Source organism: Vipera berus (assembly GCF_964194415.1).
Source record: "Vipera berus genome assembly, chromosome: 1".
In the NCBI taxonomy this organism is placed as follows: domain Eukaryota; kingdom Metazoa; phylum Chordata; class Lepidosauria; order Squamata; family Viperidae; genus Vipera; species Vipera berus.
The window spans coordinates 274406146-274426806 of NC_138202.1; the positions used below are offsets into that span (position 1 = coordinate 274406146).

Consider the following 20661-nt stretch of genomic DNA (forward strand, 5'->3'; position numbering starts at 1 on the left):
TCTCTGTTATTTGAATAATTTTGGGGTTTAATTGGCTTTGTTGTTGTTGCCCAGACTAACTGTAATGGCAGGGATGTCTATCCATACTGCCAGGGCTTTTTTTCTCATAGAATGCTCAGAACGGAGTTCCGACACCTTTTTTGGATGGAACCTTGTAGAGTAGGCAAGGCGGGTTGTATGACATGTGTGAGTTCTGGCACCTTTTTCTTTTACAAAAAAAGCACTGCATACTGCTATTCAAAATCTTCAGTATTTAAGAGTGTGCCTTATCATTCAGGGATTTGCGGGTGTGTATGTGTGTGTGGGGGGGGGGTGAGTGGGTGTTTTCTTCACCCAACAGCTTGATATTTTTGTGCATGCATGTGTTGATCCAATTCTAGACCATATTGTCCTGTTTAAATAAAATTTGATTAGGACATTTTCAAACAAAGTGTGTATGGCCCATAGTTACACAGCCTCTCTTGTTGTCATGAAATGCAACCTGTGGACCACACAATTGATTCCATCGAAAATAAGAAATAAAAATACAGGCACTGAATTATATAATGTTAAACTGGTAGATAGTGCACATTTAAACATGAAAATATTGTGTTCCTCTGAGTCACAAATATCCATTTTAGGTATTATCATTCATTTAAGAGTATTAACCATTCAATATAAATAGCTCTTTTAGATACATTACAGCATTTTTAATTTTTGAAGTTGCTAGAGACGAAAGAAGTTTAAAGGGTTAGCATTACTGATGAAAAAAGCATAATTTGACATAGTTGTTTTTAGAACTTCATATCATTTACATTGGAAAGCTGGGTTCATATAAGTTTTTTAAATGCATGTTTTAATTTTAGTTATCTGTGGGTGTGGAGGTAATACAGTTCTCAATCTTACGGAGAAACTATATCTAGTGTGTGTGTGTGTGTGTGTGTGTGTGTGTGTAATCTTTGTTTAGAATGTCAGCAAGCAGTATGTAACCTCACAGGGAGGAAGTCAGACAGGGTGGGGAACATTACTACATTTGTGGAAAGTTATGAGTGAGAAAGGATCATATTACTAAAACACATTTCCTAGCAGAGTGTTGATAAGTGCAATTAGTCCTCTTTCCAGCTTAGCCAAACCAAACTAAACCAACTTAACACACCTTGGTCAATTGAAGATACTAAGAAAATGTGTAGCATTGGACTTTGTGTCCTCTGAATCATGTTTAAGGCTGGAGTTAAAGGATGCACGGCACAGGTGGTGTGCCGTCATGGAGATTTCGTTCAAATCTACCCCATTATAGTTATATTTAGGTTTATTTCTCATCTGATAGCAAATAATATGAAGAAGAATAGGAAAACTATTGAAATGAACTACATAATTAATTCTTACAAATTAAAAAAACAACAACTGAGTAAATGTTGCCACTTCAGAAGCTCTGTGTTAAGAGCATCATAGTTAGTTTTCCTATGCTTTTTCATTGACAGGAGTTTTGCAGAAATATCTTGCAGGGGAGTGATTTTGGTTTCTAGTAGATATTTTGAAAGAAGGCATGAACTGCAGTGGATGAAACAATGCTACAAATGGATAAAGATTTTTTTTTCCTGAGTTTGAAAGGGAGTTAAGGGGTATGTCAAGATGATTTTTATGACTTTAATTTATACATTTTTGTGCTTAAAATTAATACCTAAAAGATGGAGGCTATTCAATTGTTAAATTTGAAAAGTAGTGGTTAGTCAGTGGGCAATTGAAAGGCTACCAAAAGGAAAAAGGAAGGGTTCAGATGCTGATGTAGTCCTGGGATGCACATTGCTCTTTCCTTTATTTTTTTATTTTTTTTATTATTTTTATTCCATTTATATCCCGCCCTTCTCCGAAGACTCAGGGCGGCTTACAAGCTTAGCAGTAGCCTTCATTCTATGTATATGCCTGCTTATTATGGCTTTCATACACCCCCCAAGCGGCATTATTACAAAGTCAGCTTAATTGCCCCCAACAATCTGGGTCCTCATTTTACCTACCTCGGAAGGATGGAAGGCTGAGTCAACCTTGAGCCTGGTGGGATGCGAACCTGCACTAATTGCAGGCAGCTGGTGTTACTTAAGGAGGCATTAGCCCACTGCTCCACCAAGGCTCTTATATGGGGGTCACAGAAATTAAAGGAATCTCAAGGATAATGTAACAGTGTCTTACTTCTCTAGTTTTTTCTTTCTTTTCTTTTCTTTTCTTTTCTTCTTTTCTTACTTTATCTAAAGTCTGAAGTCTTGCAATTAGGCAGCAGTAACTGCCCATTTCAGATATTTGAATTTTTGGTGTAAGTAAAAAAAAAAGTTCAGTTTTGCTGGATTAAAAAATAATAACATGATGAGAGAAATGTACCTTGTGTTTTATATGCTGCCAATTGGTGTAGGTCAGACCAGTCTAAACAGAAAATATGCTGAATTACTTTACTATATAATATAAATCTGAACTTTCTAGCTAGCGTGCAGCAGCAATTCTGTCAACAGCCACACTTTTCAAGGGTTTTGTTTTAGTAAGTGAATCCTGAATCTAGTCCAAAACTTACATATTGTTTGCAGGCAGGATCTGAAGAGGAATAAGAGTGGAATTTCATTTACTGGTATCCCCTCATGTATTCCATTGGTCTCTCTCTGTATGTCTGGATTATACATTTCTTTGTATACACTGGGAACAACTTGTGTTCACTCAGTTTCTGGCAAAATGCATTAAAAATAAGAATATGGATCATAATCCTAAATATTCAATAGCATTTGCATAATCCTAATAATTTTTGATTTAGAGACAAAACTATTCTATTCAAACTTGAGCTGGTTTTCTCTTGTTATTTGCTAAGCTTCTGTTTCTGAAAGCTTTTGAAAATGTGACATTAAAATCTGTTGCAGTTCTTTTTCACCTACTGGATTTTGGGAGAATAGAAGGTCATAAAATTGGAATAAACAAAGTTTTTTCTTTCTCTAGCTAGAAATCTATTCTATAGGAATAGATTTAGACTTAGAATTTAGAATCTAAACTCTAGGAATTCTCAAATTCTCTTTGTGTAGTATTGACAAACCAAATGTAGTTTAATGGAACTTTGGGGCTGTCTGTAACTGGGACGACATAGTAATGTACAGGAAGAAAGGCTATAGGATGATTGAATGAAATAGCAACTCTGTACTTCAGCTAAGATATCTAAAGCAGCTGATCAAATATACTCTATTGTACTTTTATTTTGTAGCTCTATGTTTTCTGATAAATTAGACGAAAGCTTTTCCATTTACCGGTATCTCATTTACCCAGATTTCAAACTACTCTTTTGAAGAGTAGCTACTATTGTTTACTTTATGATTAAAAATATTTCTTGATCAGAAATCAAAGGAAATAATTTCTCTGTTACTTTGCTGAAGAAATGCATACTTTATTGCTTATAATAAATCTCCAGTTTTCAGTAATTATAGTTGCAACTATAATTAATTTCATATTGCATAGATAAATTGTAACAATGCCCCTTTATTTAAATCAACTCTTGATGACTGCATTCATGCAATCTTATGGCAGGATAATTGAAGTGGCTTACCCTTAAAGCTTCAGGAACTAGTTCAGATAGTGGACATTTGCTTAAATTGAAATGTTAAAAATAATTAAAAATTTCTAATTTAGATTTGAACAACCCAATAATTATTGACAAACTTACTATAGAAGTTATGTTTATTAAATGATAAACTAGAAGAATTTAATCTGTTTAACAAGAACAATGTGCCATATATCAGATTAACCAAGAACATGAAAATAAAACTGATGGTTCAACTTGACTTCATTGAGTCACAATAATAAAAGGATAAATTGTAGGACTTGGTACAGATAGACCTATCAGTAAATTTACAGAGGCCACAGCCCGCGAATATTTTTTTCTCGGATCCTCAGATTTACATTTTCTCATAACTTAGAAGATTTTCAATATGTATTGCTTTCTTTAATCAAAATATGGATGCACCTGTTATAAAATGTCTTTTAGAGTAATTTCAATCAGTCTATGAAAGACATGCAGATCTTTCCAAGATGTTATTGAACAATAATATATTAATATCTAGGGGTTAATAATTCATATACTATGCTGCTTTTCAACAATAGCGTATTCCAAAATGAAGAATACACAAAGTGTTTAGAAGACAATTATAAATATTTCTATTCATATAGTTTTTGTTAAAAAAATTTCAAAATATATGGGTATGACAAGCTTAATAAATAAACATAAGTAGCAGGAAAAAAATTTTTTTTTTAAAAAAACCTTGGAATTCCAGCCAAACCAGACACTTCATTTACTTTATTAATGGCTTATTAGGAGTTCCTGGAGCTAAAATAGCAACATGCCCAGTAAAATATAAATTCATACACACAAACTGGATAATGCAGTTAAGAGACTTTTGGAGTAGGCATAATAAATCTAACGAAGAAGAAAACAAGGAGAAGATGAATCAATTTTTGTTTTTCCATATGCTTACAGAATTTTTCAACAAAAGCTGCTTATACAAAGCATCATTTTTCTACAATGAGAGCTGGGAGGTAAAGTTGTTTACAACATAATAGTTACAGGGAAATAATTATGGCAACATGCAGATACATAGTACTGAAACTATTTACACTAAATGCAGCTCAAAACAATTCCCAGATGATTTCTACAGCAGATTGAGCATTCTCTTTTTGTTTGGTTATTATGGATGTCCAAACAAAATGAGTTAATAAGTCAGATTTGTTGTCGATATACATGGACTTATTTTTAAGAAAGGCAGGAGATAAAGTCACCACAGAAATTGCTCACAGATGTACTGTTACATCTGTATATTCTTATTTGTTGTTAGGTGTTGCAATCTCTCCGCTTGCCCCCTATATATTTATGTGTGGCAGTGGTTTTTTTTTTCTTTCTTGTCATATTAAATGTTTATAATTTGGTAAGAATTTTTTGTATTGTCAGGATGGGTATTTCTGAGCTTCCTTTATATGTTTCTGTGGATCAGAGATTAATAATAGTTTTGTTTATGTTCAGGCAGGCAAAGCTACACTAATGGAATTTTTTGCATCACTTAATTTAAAATCCATTAAAGATTTCTTTCTTTCATTCTGTTTTGTTTGTTTTTGTTTTTTTGTAATTTTGTCTAGGTTAGCCCTGTGATCATTTTGATCATCTACTTTAGAAAGACGTGTAAAATCAAGTGGGTTTGCTTCAGCAAATATAGAGATATGAATGCTGGTTGTGGTTTTTTTTTTAAAAAAGCTATTCAAATGAAGTCTAAAAATAAAGAGAGGTAGAACTCCCTACTGATAGACAATTCCTTAGACCAGGGGTGTCAAACTCAATTTCATTGAGGGCCGCATCAGCATTGTGGTTGCCCTCAGGGGGCCGGGTGGGTATGGCCAGGGTGGGCGTGGCCTACTGGGTGGGCGTGGCTAGAGTGCGTATGCCCTACTGGGTGGGCATGGCCAGGTCTACATCGTTCGCGTCAAGGTTGCCTATGGGGGCCTGGGCAGGAGTGGGACAGATCTGAGGGTCTCTGGCAGAAGGAGGGTCTCTGGGCCAGGGCCAAGGCAGTGGGGGCCGTTCCCTCACTGTTTCCAGGATGAAACCACTTTGTGGGCCGGATCCGGCCCCCGGGCCTTGTGTTTGACATGTCTGCCTTAGACTGTTGTTTATATGCAGTGTTTCTGCAAAAGATTCCTCCTGGTCTCCTTGTACTCACTGAAGTGTCTGAAGATAGCCTTCCTTCCATGTGATTACTTTTCTGTGCACAAGTAAAATGGTTTTTAATGAAATCAATATACATGCAAAATTAATATTTATTTTTCTCTCTCCATAAAGATGGCTACGGTCTTAATGTGTTGCCTCCAGTAATGGTGGGTACAGCTCCCAAGAAGACAGGGAAGAATCTACATAGAGAAGACAGACACTTCCTCTACTGTGGAATCAAAGCGATGGAATTGTCAGACAGCGACCGACCAGTTAGCTTCAGTTCCACATCTTCCTCAGCATCCTCCAGGGATAGCCACTGTTCCTGTGGTAGCAGAACAACCTTGGTTTCCAGTAGCCATTTGGGTTTGTTCAATCAGGACAAGGAAGCAGGGGCCATAAAGTTGGAGCTGCATCCAACCCAGCAGTTTCCCAACAAAGAGCTAAGAAAAAGCAATCCCATTAAGGAACAGCTCTCTGATGGCAATCTTGGAAGAAAGCCAAATATGCTACGAAAACCCGAAAAAAAGGAAAATAACAAAAACTGTGTCATGTCATTGATAGTGGAGCCTACAAGTCCAAAACTCCTGTATGTTGACAGAGTGGTCCAAGAAATTCTAGAGACTGAAAGAACATACGTGCAGGATTTAAGAAGTATTGTGAAAGTAAGTATGTTTTCCCCTCATTTAAGTTCAGCCCTAATGTAAAATGTATAAACTGAAATTAATATAGAAAGAATACTAGGATCAGGGTTTGCAATTAAGGTCAGGCAGCCTGAAGTAGATACATGCTCTTTTAGTTATATTGAAACAGCATGGTTCTTAATTGCAGAGTTGTCTTTCAAGACAGACAATATGCCTTACTAATTAATAACTTTAAAATACTTTTGGTTAAATAGTTCTTTTTCAGATTTTATTGAGGCCTGGTTGTTGTTTTTTTTTACTTTTGGGGTTCATGTTTCAATGTGTGATCCCACAAAAATCTGATATTTTATGAATTGTTACCATTATTACTTATAGAAGTCAACACATAGCAATGATAGTTGTTGCTTTTAAAGTTAATCACCATCTATATAAAGCATAGCCAGTTAGCATTACTGAGTCTGAGGATGATAAAAGTTTTTTTTTCTTTCTAGCTGCAATCTCAGAGGTTGCCCACTTGTTAGTTTTTATGAGAAGAAAATTCTTATTAGAATCAGTGAGAGACTAATGCTAAGCCTCTGATGACTTCAAGCTACAGTCTGAAACACTGTAACCCCTGATACTATTTTTTTCTTTCCTTTTTAAAAAAAAAGTTTCCTTGCTAATTATGCCAGATGTACATGAAACATAGAAAGGTACTTTTGGGGGAAATAGGCTTTATTATCTTATTTTTTGCAAGCAGGCTAGTTTTAGAACTTTCCCACTAAATCAAGCTGGTAAAAGAAGTTTCTTGATTTGCTGCTGTAGCAAAAACCTAGAACCTCAAACCTAGAACCTCAAACCGTAAAGGTTGAATGGAAATAAAAGTCATGGATTGGTGGCACCTTACTTCTGTTTACACAAAAATAAATGATATTTATCTCCTGGATGATAAAATGTTAAATTTGAGACTTCATTTTTTGGGATTTTAGAATATATCACTTGATTCTATTAGTTCGTAACTTTTTAACAATATTCTTAAAAGTGGGGATTAAGTATTTATTTATTGCTTTTTTGTGATTTTTTTTTTAGCTGTTCAAAGCAGACATACATTTTACACATAATATGGAAATGTTATAATATATGGCTTTGGGCAATTCTCTTTTTTAAGTACATCACTAATCTGGAAAAGAAAATACTAGTCTGATGATGCACACTGAAGCAGACAGCGAGGCAAATCAGATTATCAGGATTTCATATACAAAGACAGCTTGTAAAAGAATTAATCTGTAGAAACAAGTCTTTTCCTGCATATCTATATCTTAACTGCTGATATAAAATAAGATCCACACAGGAAAAAAGTTTAAATACCCTTAAACAAAACTGAAATAAAGAGATAAAGCAAGCAGAGCTACTGACATATTGTATAAATAAGGGAGGCATTTTAAATGTTTAATACTGCTGACATAATATTTAAATACCTTTATTCTCAGTTAAAGAACTGCTTACTAATAAAAGTATTCATATAAATTTCAAACGTGAGTGTTCATTTGAAAGCATAACTAGATGTAATCTTAATCAAAGAGGAAAAAATGAAATGATCATAATGCTAGAATTTATTTATAGGAAAATATTTTAAGTTTGTACAAATTCCTGACTCCATAAAAGTCTCTGAAATGTTTGCCAGTTCAGTAGCAATAGATGTTTAGAAAAGCTGTTTTAATGTACATTTAGGAAGTAGTAAAATAACATAAAAATAATTTCTAAATAGTAAGATTTTCTAACTGCAGCTGGTTATAAATCTTTTAAGCAGATACTGGTTCTACAAATAGATCCTGAAATAGTCACTTTTTTATTTTAGAGAGCTTGTGTTTCAATATCATAGATAGTGATTACTGTTCTGTGATCAAGTATCTATTAATTTTACTTTGGCTATTAATTTTAAGTATTTATATTTTAATTGTTTATTTAATTGGCTTCACATTATTAGCTACCATTTTGTCATTAATTAGTAGAAAATTGTTGTTATCAACAACAACAACAATAATAATAATCAGTGCTTTTTTTGTAAAAAAAAAAAAAAAGGTGCCGGAACTCACACATGTCATACAACCTGCCTTGCCTACACTACAAGGTTCCATCAAAAAAGGTGCCGGAACTCCATTCTGAGCATTCTATGACAAAAAAAGCCCTGATAATAATAATAATAGAGTTTGAAAGGATCTTGAAGGTTTTTAGTCCAACCCCCCCTGCTCAGGCAGGAAACCCTATACCATTTCAGACAAATGGCTGTCCAGTCTCTTCTTAAAAACTTCTGCTGTTGGAGCATTCACAGCTTCTGGAGGCAGGTTGTTCCACTCGTTAATTGTTCAAACTGTCAGGAAACTTCTCCTTAGTTCTAGGTTGCTTCTCTCTTTGGTTAATTTCCAACTGTTGCTTCTTGTCCTGCCTTCAGGTGCTTTGGAGAATAGCTTGACTCCCTCTTCTTTGTGGCAGCCCCTGAGATATTGGAACACTGCTAAAATGTCCCCCCTCATTCTTCTCTTCATTGAATTAGACATATCCAATTCCAGCAGCCGTTCCTTATATGTTTTAGCCTCCAGTCCCCTGATCATCTTTGTTGCTCTTCTCTATACCCTTTCTAGAGTCTCGACATCTTTTTTACATCATGATGACCAAAACTGGATGCAGTATTGAAAGTGTGGCCTTACCAAGGCATTGTAAAATGGTATTAATACTTCACGTGAGCTTGTTTCTATTCCTCTGTTAATGCAGCTTAGCACTGTGTTGGCTTTTTTGGCAGCTGCAGCACACTGCTGGCTCATATTTAAGTGATTGTCCACTAGGACCTCAAGATCCCTCTCACAGTTACTACTATTGAGCAAGGTACCACCTATACTGTTCCTGTACATTTGGTTTTTCTTGCCTAAATGTAGAACCTTACTTTTTTCACCACTGAATTTCATTTTGTTAGATAGTGCCCAATGTTCAAGTCTGTCAAGATCCTTCTGTATCTTAAGCCTTCTATTCTGGAGTGTTGGCTATTCCTGCCAGCTTACTCAATTAAGTTTAGTAAGTAGTAATTGTAGTTCATATAGTTTGGGTTCTTTGCTGTTTTTCTTGAAAATGTTTCATTACCAGGCTGGGTAACATAATCACAAATGGTACTGTTAACTGTTATTTATTACTAAAGACCAAATACCTTTTTCTAATTTCAAGTAGGTGAATATGCTTATATTGATGACTGAAGTTGCTCATTTTATTCATCCACTCATTAAAATTTGAATGAAAATAGGGAGGAGATGAAAAATGCTTGGATGAGGAGAAAAGACTTCCTAGCACAAGTATGAATACAATCAAAACTACATTCATTAAGAAAATTCTGCTTTTATAATGGAAAGTTTAATTTTCAGCAAATGTCTATGGGGAAAAAATTACTTCTTTTCTTTCTGGAAATTAAAAAATGTGTTTAAGTTGTTGATATAAATAAATGGCCACTGTAATTATAATTATTTTTGTTTATTGGATGTAAACACACTGATTGTCCTTTTGGTTTTTTCTTGAAAGTGATGCTTTTAAGTTGTTTCATTTGTTTTAAAATAAATAATTTAAAATAAATAGCTGATAGGTTATAGGGAAGGGATAGAGCAGAGTGGAGTAGCAGCATGCAAAGAGAGATTCTTAACCCTTTGCCCTGTCATGGCCCTAATTAAAACCACTGTTTACCCGAGAAAGTGCTGTTTACAATAGAAAAGATGCTCTGTTGTTACCAATGGTAACTTTTGTTCCTTGTGAAGAACAACAAGGAAGAGTTTCCAATTAAACTTTTAGCAAAGAGAAAAGGTTAGATGCCTCCCTTTAGGACAGTTCCTGCTTTAGATCCTGCACATCACTGATACGCATTCATGCATGCAAACACAAAGTGAACTACAAGACAAATACCACATCTAGATTTGTTGCAAAAAAAATGTTAGTATCTTAGCTTTTCTTGTTAAAAAAAAAAGCTTTCCTTTTGAAAATGTGGAAAACATATTGAAACAGGCAGAACCGTTAATATATGGCTATACTAAGCTACGGAGAAACATTAAATAATTAGTATTTAAGACCTAGTTGTGAGAAATGTCTCTAGTAAGTCACAGCCAAAACTGAGAAAAAGTAAACAACATTTTATGAGTGAACTGAGCTGGAGAAAGATGAGCTATGAAAAGAACTCTGCAGGTTTCATCAAGCCCATCACCCACCAGCCCACTATTATAAGAGTGGCCACAAATATAGGTCCAGACACAAAGGTTACCTCTGTTCTCCATGATCTTGTCTTGTATTCAAAGATAAGAGAATAATATGAAGGGACGGTTACAACAGGTTGAGTAATAGAGGGCTGTGTTTTTTAAGGGATTCACAATATACCGTAACTTATCTCCCTTCTCATCTGCGTTGGACTTTGGACCCAAATCCAAAAATTAACTTTCTGTGCCTTTAACTGATTGGATACAAGAATCTGCAGTGAACTTCACAAATATTTTTTATATTATTTGTGAATAAATTATTTTTTAATGTACTTCAAAGGAATTTCAATTCTAACGTTTCAAATTTTCTGAGGCAGATTGATGATGCTTCTAAGCTTTCCCTATTTTGATTAAAGTTCCTGGTAGTTCAGTGCCACTGAGTGCCAAATTCCCCTAATATTTCTAAAGTAAACCCTTATCTCCTATTGAGGACTAGAAAATACTTCTTAAATTTATTTAATCGTGCAATTTAAAGCTAGTATTTAGAATCCACCTGAATTTGAATACAGTTTAAAGCAGGGTTCTCCAAACCCTGGTCTGTGGACCAGTACCGGGCCATGGCATGCCAGCAACCGATCTGCACAAACAACGAAAGCCCCATTCACAGCATGCAGGCAGCACACAAAACCACACACTCTCTGGTCTATGGAAAGACCTCTCTCCACATAACCAGTCTTTGGTTCCCAAAAGATTGGGGTCCTCTGTATACATGTATACATCAATATTGATTGTGGAAAATAAAACATCTAATAGAGATAAATCATATTTTTTCCTATGTTCAGCCATGTCCAGACCTCTGACTGCCTGGACATATCCCTGCAGTTTTCTTGGCAAGGTTATTCAGTAGTAATTTGCCATTCCCTCCTTAGGGCTGAGAGAGAATGGATGGCCTCAGATATTCAAGTGACTTTGTGCCTAAGACAGAAGTAGAACTCACAGTTCTGGTTTCTAATGTGATGTCTTAACCACTACACTATGCTGCCTCTCTGGTAAATAATAAGGTAAAGATTGGTTGATAAATAATGGTTTTATCTGATAATTTAAAACCATTGGCTTCAAATTCTGTTTTACTTATCATTAATCTTTTATTTATATTCCCCTCACCACAATCCACTCTTTTTTTTTATTCTGTTAACTCCTCTCTTTCACTAATTGACATCATTAGGCTAATTCTCACATATTCTGGCCTGTACTGTCAGTCATCTCTTTAGTTTTTCTTCTGTTATTAGGGAGCTAGCTTTTTTTTCCCCTGTGGGGCATATTTCAGAGAATGTTTATAGGTTCCTCCAGAAAATTTCCTTCTCCTTATTTTGTAATTTTCTATAGTCCACTTAGTGTGCTTAAGTAGGAAGTGTAACAACTGGGGAAGATACAATGCTTTAGGTTCAGTATGTAGAGATTTTCCACCTCTTTCTTTGTTCCTGATGCCAAATGGTTCACAGACAGTTTTTAGGAAGATATATATAAAATATGTGGCTCTGGGCCTGTTTTCAAGATGTTACTGCACATCTACTAATGGACTTTAATAAATGAATCGTGACTTTCTGTGGCCAATGCTATACATAGTCAGTAGAACAAAGAGAAGTTTTGTGTCAGGATTATGTCCTATGTCTTAAAAACCGTATCTCCCTCAAAATATTAGTGTTTTATATATAGGGGCCTGTGTTTCTGTATATGGTTTCCAGCATTGGGGATGAATTTTTGCTCTGCACTTAATTAATCCAGGAAATAAGTTATAAAAGTATCTCTCCATTTTAGCCTTCTGGCAATTGAAGTCCATACATTTAAAGTTGCTGAAATTGAAAAACTGTTATAGAAACTTTAACCCCCATGATAGGGACACTAAACATTATGATACCGGTATAATCAGCCAGTGCCTAATTATATTCACAGTGGCATTTTCCATGGTGTGATTAAAATTACTTGAGAAAGATGAGCTGTCCCCTGCTCACATGTTATCTTTGAACACATAGATCTCCTTTTGCCTGTATTTCCCTCCATAAGACTGGTAACATGCTTAAATAATGATAACTTAGAAAGCTGCAAGCTATTATAATGAAAAATACAATACATGAAAAAGTATTTCTACTTTCAAAGGCACCTGAAATTCCAAGATACTTACTGATAAAATAGTAAGAAATGTGCAGGGAAAATAAATGAATACAGATTGATAGAACTGGGAACTAATGTTTTATTTAACTTCTGTCCGATTACTAACTAAAACAATGAAGTACAGTATTAGCAGCTTTCACAATAAAGCCTTACCCCAGATGTTAAACAGGTCAAAATTTTTATTTCAGAACCAGTTTAGAACAAATCCTTGTTAATAATAACAATGGTAGACATGGATGATAGTGCAAAGTAATTTTGCTTTAATTGTTGGTCATTCGTTTGAACGATTTATAATTTGAATTTAGGACTAAATGTAAAGTGCTTTGCATAAATCTCCATAAAGCAGTGGCGTAGCGTGGGTTGTCAGCACCCGGGGCAAGCACCCGGCCTCTGCACTGTCCCTCCCCCAGATAGTCCCTCGCTTTCCGCACCGCACCGCACGCCTGGCACCCCCCCCTCCACAGTGGGCGGCGGCTCGGATCGGATTCGCACAGCCAGCACTGCAGTGAGAGAGAGTGAGTGAGCCAGGCAGGGGCAGAGAGCTGCGAGTGCGAGCGCACCCCCCCACATGTTGCGCCCGGTGCAGCCGGGCCCCCCCTGTACCCCCCACGCTACGCCACTGCCATAAAGTTCTAGAATAAAACATCTATAAAATAATCAAAGGATTAAAAATGAAATGCTGAACATATAGGATATGTGCATGTATATTCATTCTTGTATATGCGTGTTATTATTTGCTTCAGCTACTCAGACCCCTGTATTTTCAGGAAAGCAGTCTGGGTAGCTGAAGCATGAGAAAGGATTGTGTTTTTGAAGCTGCTGACAACAGTGCAAATCCAGATAGTATCCATCTTAAAATGATTTAAAATCATCTAACAAAATACGTAATATGACATGCTTAGAGGCATGCAAACTAATTGTGCTAGATTGCAGAAATCAAGAAATACTAAGCTAAGGAAATTAAAGCCCTGAAACAAGAAACAGAAAATAAACATAGTTGAAAATACTTGGCCAACACATTAGCTCCTACATTAAAAAACTGGAAATAAGGCCAGTTCTTAAAAAAATGAATCAAAAGGGAATACTGGAAAATCCCAGGCTATTGTTTTATCAGTTCTTTTCAATCTGAATTCCTGAAATATTAGATGTTCAGTACTGAGAATTCCCAGTAAGCTTGTTCACTGTTGGGATTTTTGCCTCTACATTTTGTTTCAGAGTTAAGTTGGAGAAAGCTGGTTTAACATCTGTTCTTGAATGCAATTATATAGTACTATGTAGCCCGAATCTTTCTGAAGAAGTAATAAGAACCAGCAGAAACTTCAACAACCAGTTAACATAGTTTACCTGGCTATTCAAAAATATTGAACCATGAATTAGGACTGATACCTGTTTAAATAACAGGAAAAGGTATATAAAAATAGACAAACAATTCTTCCAATGAAAGAAGATAGTGATTTTACTCCAAGATAGGCATGCATTTTCATGTGTTTATAGAATATAGATTGTCTGCAAATATGTTGAGAAAAGAGGTATTTGGTTAGCTAATGACATCAAATTATTTACAGCAGTAACTATAAGAACATATCCCTCAGCTGGGCGAATAGGCATTAAAAAGAGAAATGATATCGAACTGAAATAAATGAGTGCTGATAAAATCTCAGGATAGAAGTAACTGACCACTGAAAGGCATGTTGGGCTTTTGAGCGACAGCTACACATTCATCTGAAAAAGTCAGCAGAAGTCTCCAAGTTGTCTTCAAAAGTAGATTGACATAAAGATCATTAGTGATTTATGCACATGCAACTGAAAGCAAGCCTATTTTTTATAGTTTAGTTGTGTGTTCTTACCCTGAGACTAAAAATATTCAAGGGGCAGTGCTGTCCCATCTACAACTGTTTGCGCATATCATACTTATGCCTAACAATTCACCTTTTCTACTTACAGTACCTCAGTTTTGTTGAAATAAAGCCTCACCATGTTTAGTTGAATCCATCCCCAAATTACCTCAAGAGCAGTTCTGCAGATCAATCTTGTTTCATGTTTATCTTATTGCACCTTTTTAGCCTGCAGCCATCTGGAAGGAGGCTAAGCACTGAGGCTGCTTCAGGCCAACTACAGTTAAAGGAGAAGGAATTTCTATCCCACAGGTTCTCTCACACTATTCAAATTATTCCTTTGTTGACAAAAAATGCCCAGAGCTCTTTTGAATCTGATTGGTATTATGTTTTTGTTCCTGACAAATACCATTAGTTTAAAGTCGATGCTTAATCCCAAAGTTGGGAAAAAGGTAAGAATCTATACCTACTAATACCTAGTTATAAGAATTACTTTGTGAAAAGACCTTTATGTGAATCTTGGTTGATTGTCAGTGATTTAAAATAGTTTTTAAAGGACTATGAGGAAAAACTTGCAAGAGCCTGTTGTAAAGAACGTGAATGGCAGGTAGATAATTTGCAGGTTTTGATCATATAATTTTATTGTAGAATGTAAATTAGGGGGTGCCTCAGACTTGCTTGAAAATATGAGTCTCCTCCGGAGTTCATGATGTTCATGGAGAATTATGTTCCATTTACTAACTCCCCAATTCCCATCCCCCAGTCTCAGAGTAAATCTTGTGGTTATGGCAGAAGATAAGAGAAGAATTTTCTCCCTCTCAGTAGCAATTCGCTTCCTGCTACTCTTCAAAAATACTGTTTTGATAAAAGTTTTGACTATGCTTATAAAGAGCTGGTTGCCCAGGACAGAAATGTTGCAACTTTGGCCTGAAAATAAGTGGGTCTGTTACTTAATTGTGATCTGATTTAAGACAGGGAAGCTGCTCCAATTGCCCTGTTATCTTTTTTAAAGGAGCTGAACTTTTGTTCTATTCCAACAGCAGAGTGGCCGAAGTATTATGATACCAACGTTGATACATTGTTCTGATAAAATATAAATATTATCAGGAAAAAATGGCTAAAATTTGTGATATAGCGCATTGTTAAATAGAGGCAAACATATTTATATAGTAAGTCATAAATCCTCTTAACAATCTAGTTCTTTTGGTCCATTCAGTTAACATGGCTAGGGAAACACCTCAACGTATGACCACAAGTGAGCCCGAAGTTTCTGTGGCTAATTGAGGCAGTTGTTAAGTGAGTTTTGTCCCATTTTACAACTTTTCTTGCCACAGTTGTAAAGTGAATCACTGCAGTTGTTAAACTAGTAACACAGTTGTTAGGTAAATCTGGCTTCCCCGTGGACTTTGGTGGTCAGAAATTCGCAAAAGGTAATCACATGACATTGCAACCGTCATAAATACCTGCCAGTTGCCGAGTGTCCAAATTTTGGTCACGTGACCATGGGGGTACTGCAGTGATCATAAGTGTGAAAAATAGTCATAAGTCACTTTTTTCAGTGCTGTTGTAACTTCGAAAGGTCACTGAAAGAAAGGTTGTAATTAAGAACTACCTGTACTCTGTCCCAGCATATTTCTTCAGAATGGAATAGGTCAGGGTGTCAAACTGCCGGCCTGCGGGCCAGATGCGTCATTTGGAAGCCACGCCCACCCCATTGCCGGCAATGGCAAAACTTTCCCAATACGTTGCATGATGTCACGTGACGTTGTGAGTTTGGCAGGTCTGGAATAGATGAATATCTGCAAGATTCCCTTGTAGTAAAAAGAGTAGTAAAGGAGCATTTGGCTCTAGGACTTTCCAAGAGATATTCCCACATGGACATATAGGCTGAGGTAGAAGCATATTTTTATAATACTCTCACAGGGCTGTGCAGAGCAATATGTCCAATCTGATAAGAAGAAAGCCTATCAAAATTTCAGAACAGGAGTTGGGGGAAAGATATATACTATAATATATGATTTTATGAAAAAATAATTGCCCCATCAGAGTTTCTGATCTTTTACATACCTTTGTCAGATCATATTTATGTGCATCCTGGTGATATATAAAGGAATCTGAATGAACAATAACACCAAAGTTTAGTCCTTGTTGCATATCCTTATTGCTACAACTTAAGGTTGTTGCCTTGTACTCTACCTGGAGATGACTTTGAACACCACTGGGAAGATACAATTTGCTACAAAAGGCATATGCCTACTTGTTGGCAAGTGTTGTTCACCATGAGCATATTACATCTATACTTAACACACACACACACACAAACACACACACACACCAAAGGGCTGGTTTAATCTGTAAACTTGTGTATAGTTTGGCACTCCACCTCCAATTGAAGTTGACCTGTCTAGCATGGTCATCAGGGGAAAACTTCGTAAAATTTTCGTGGTTGAAGGTGGGGGGAAATGGTGGTAGAGACGAAACCAGAAGTTGCTGTTATAGACTAATCTACCCTTAGATGTTAGGTTACCCATAACTGTGGTTGTTTTCTGGGAGGTAGTAAACTGAATTTCTTTCAGGGGACTTTTGAGATTGTCTTCTTGTATGTAGCCACAGGAGCACTGTGGCTAACATTATTGATGTTTAATGTTGTTAGTTAATGGTTTATTAGAGTGTTATTGTGGATATTTTAGTATTGTGTAATGTATATTACTGAATTTAAGGGATTCATTTCTTTTCCTTCTGACACATTACATGACCTTATCACTTGAAACTTTGGTATTCTTGATTAACTCAGGCATTCTTGTTTTGAATCAGTAGGATACTTATATGCAGAAACGTAGAAAATCCAAAAGGGGAGAATAATGAGTGAGTTTTTGGTTGCATTTCAAATTCATTCAATTGTTAAACTGTTTGAGCAGGTATGATACTCAAATTGTAAACTTTATTAAATTAGTTTTAATTCCATGGTTGGTTTAGTAGGTTGGTCTTTTCCTTTTGTTTCCCAGCAGATACTGAGTTCACTTCACTTTAACAATAAATGGTCTGGTAGGTTATCAGGGATTTTCCACACTTTTTTAAAATCAGGATTTCAAATGATCATAGCTTGCTTTTACATTGTTAGTATTTTCCATTGGTCTGTTGGGGTCAAATAATTCTTAAACAGGGGGAAAAAGTGATTAAGTCTATAAAACAAACTCGTGGTTGTGTAGCTTTGATCATTTTCCATGCAGGACAGAATGAGAGATCATGTTCCATTTTTAATGGCATTTCTTGCTCTAGGTCGAGTTTGCGGAGCTATTAAATGACAAGGCACAATACAGATCTCTAATTTGAAAGCTCTTGAGTTATTTATTTATTGGGTTGGTTGCTTCCCACGAGTTATTTTGAACATAATGATCTTCAGAAGTGGGTTTTATGGAGCCGATTTCATCTCTGTGGCTACAATCCCAGTTAAGGTTAGTTAGAAAGTCTTAGGGTGAGTTGTGTGAACAAAGTTTTAATTCTCTGTGATGCTCATTACTTTGTCTCATGAAATTTAAACATGCTGTTTTTGGCAAGAGAGTTCAACTCCCATGCCAGTAGAGTTTCTATTGAACTTCTTTTTAATAAGCGCTTTCAAATGGTAAGAGAAAATAGCTACATTTGCTGATAACAATTGCTTGTGGATTAGCACTTGTTCTTGCCTTTAATAACTAAAGAGGGCATTCTGAGTTAATATGATTATTTTGGCATTTAATGCATAGATATATAATATCTCATCTGCAACATTTCCAAACTTTCAACTTTACATTTGGCATTTCAGTGCATTGAGGTATTGTTATAGCTCTATTCAAAAATAAATGACTGGCTGTGAAATAAATATGTTAACAATGTTTTAGAAGGAGAAGCAGCAGCATCCTCACCACATAGGCCTCTTTCCCAGAAACTGAACAATATTTAATTCTGCATTGTAAATTTTGATAGTAATCTGAGGAAAGGTCTAGAAGTGTTATGTTGACCTTATTTTATTGGCAAGTTCTGTACCATGATTTGCAAACAGACAGAATTCAAGTAAAATAGTTCAGTGCCTTTGTTTCCAGATCCTATTACAAAAATTAGGTAAAGCCATGCCAAAATCCAATTTACATTTTGATGGATTTCTTATTGTCATACTTGAGTGATCATTATCTGCAGTCCAGTTTCTATATAGTACAATATAGTTTTTGTTTCTTTGTTTTACATAAAGAATAGAGCAATCCATGTTTTCTGATACTTCATTTTTTATAGTAAAAGGTCTTGACTGTCACACAGTTTTACATCTTTTCCTCAGGAAGCAGTTGTTAAACTCTTAGATGAATAACATGAGAAACATAAAAGGCCCTCAAAACAAAAGCAGAACCCACAACATTCAATTTTAAAATAGCTTGTTGGTAAAATTGGATATTTAGTAAAAATGATTAGTTTCACTTTCATATAGGCATAATTGCAAACTGCCTTTGAATTGGAACTAACGTGGGAAAAGAGAATTATGAATTCCTTTATAAAGTACTATTTTAAAAGTCTTTTATCATGCTTAGCAAATGTTGTAGCTCCCTATTTTGGTTTTTTAGAGCAAGCTTATTTCATGCTAGTAGAACCAGCCTTGGTGGAGCAGTGGGCTAATGCCTCCTTAAGTAACACCAGCTGCCTGCAATTAGTGCAGGTTCGAGTCCCACCAGGCTCAAGGTTGACTCAGCCTTCCATCCTTCCGAGGTAGGTAAAATGAGGACCCAGATTGTTGGGGGCAATTAAGCTGACTTTGTAATAATGCCACTTGGGGTGTGTGTGAAAGCCCTAATAAGCAGGCATATACATAGAATGAAGGCTACTGCTAAGCTTGTAAGCCGCCCTGAGTCTTCGGAGAAGGAATAAATAAATGGAATTTTAAAGAAAAAAATTTCAAATTTGAAAAGATCTACCATTGTATTAGTTTATTCTTTCCACTCACTGACTCAGATTCTGGGTATTTTTGTACTTGTAGCAATAGTTTCTCCCTCTTGAAGCTTCCTAAATCTTTGCTACAAGGCAGCTTGTGAATAAAAACAAAAGGTCACTTGGAAGTTTCAGGAAACCCTGGGGTTATTGTTACAGTGACTTAATACAATAACATATTTTAAGAGATCTTAAGAATGAGGTCATAAGATAAAGGCATTGGAATGAAAAGTAAAGGAGTAGAAAGTGTACTCTTTAGCATTTAGATGTCATGGCTCTTAATTGTTACAACCCTCCAGCATGTAGATATATAACTGCATTTACCTAAGTTCACCTTTTTTCTTAAATGGCAGTAAAATTATAATTTAATGAGGAAAATAGACAAAACAGTTATTTTGCAGGGGGAATTGATATATGCAAAAGGCAGTTATCTAGCAATAATTGGATAAGAATCCTTATGTCCAGGTTATTGAGCGAAAAGCTGCACAATTGTAGCTTGCTTCCATGTATGAAATGTTTTGATGTTTCAACAGGTGGCAACATATGGCTGTTAATATCTAGGTTTGGAAAGAGCGCAACAAACCACTCTCGTACTGTTGGCGGGAAGACTGCATAGACATGTTCATGAAGCTTGCTGTGTGAAACTGCTGGTAGAGTAGAACACAAACAGAAATATTGAAGTTGGGTACTCAGACTGAATAGGCAGGAAGCAGAGACCATGAAAAAACAGTATAATAGTTTTGGAAATCCACTTGTTAAGATTAATGCTAATGCCATGGTGGCACAGTGGTTAGAAAGCAGTATTGCAGGCAAACTCTGCCCACTGCCAGGAATTCAGTCCTGAATTGACTGATTTGACTCAGCCTTCCGCCCTTCCAAGGTTGGTAAAATGAGGATCCAGATTGTTGGGGCCAATATGTTGACTCTGTAAATCGCTTAGTGAGTGCTGTAAAGCACTATGAAGCGGTATATGCAAAAGGCAATTATCTTTAAGTGCTATTGCTACCTTAGCAGATACTCGCAATCAGAAAAGCAAGATTTTCACTTGAGTCTTCTTTAACCAAATTTATTGAAAGGATGCAAAATCTTGGCAACTGGATCTGTTTACTTTAGAACGCAATTATTTTTAACTGGATTAGGAAAGGATTTCTTGATCTTCCTAG

The 20661-nt window shown here is 35.8% G+C and overlaps 1 protein-coding gene across 1 annotated transcript in view; it reads left to right on the forward strand.

The window, feature by feature from the left end:
* The window catches only part of PLEKHG1 (pleckstrin homology and RhoGEF domain containing G1), a 105218-nt gene that overhangs the window by 44989 nt on the left and 39568 nt on the right, over positions 1 to 20661 (forward strand). The window contains exon 2 of the mRNA XM_081312959.1: positions 5828 to 6360. Within this exon, the coding sequence (XP_081169085.1) occupies positions 5828 to 6360 (533 nt within the window). The remainder of the gene's footprint in view (positions 1 to 5827; positions 6361 to 20661) is intronic.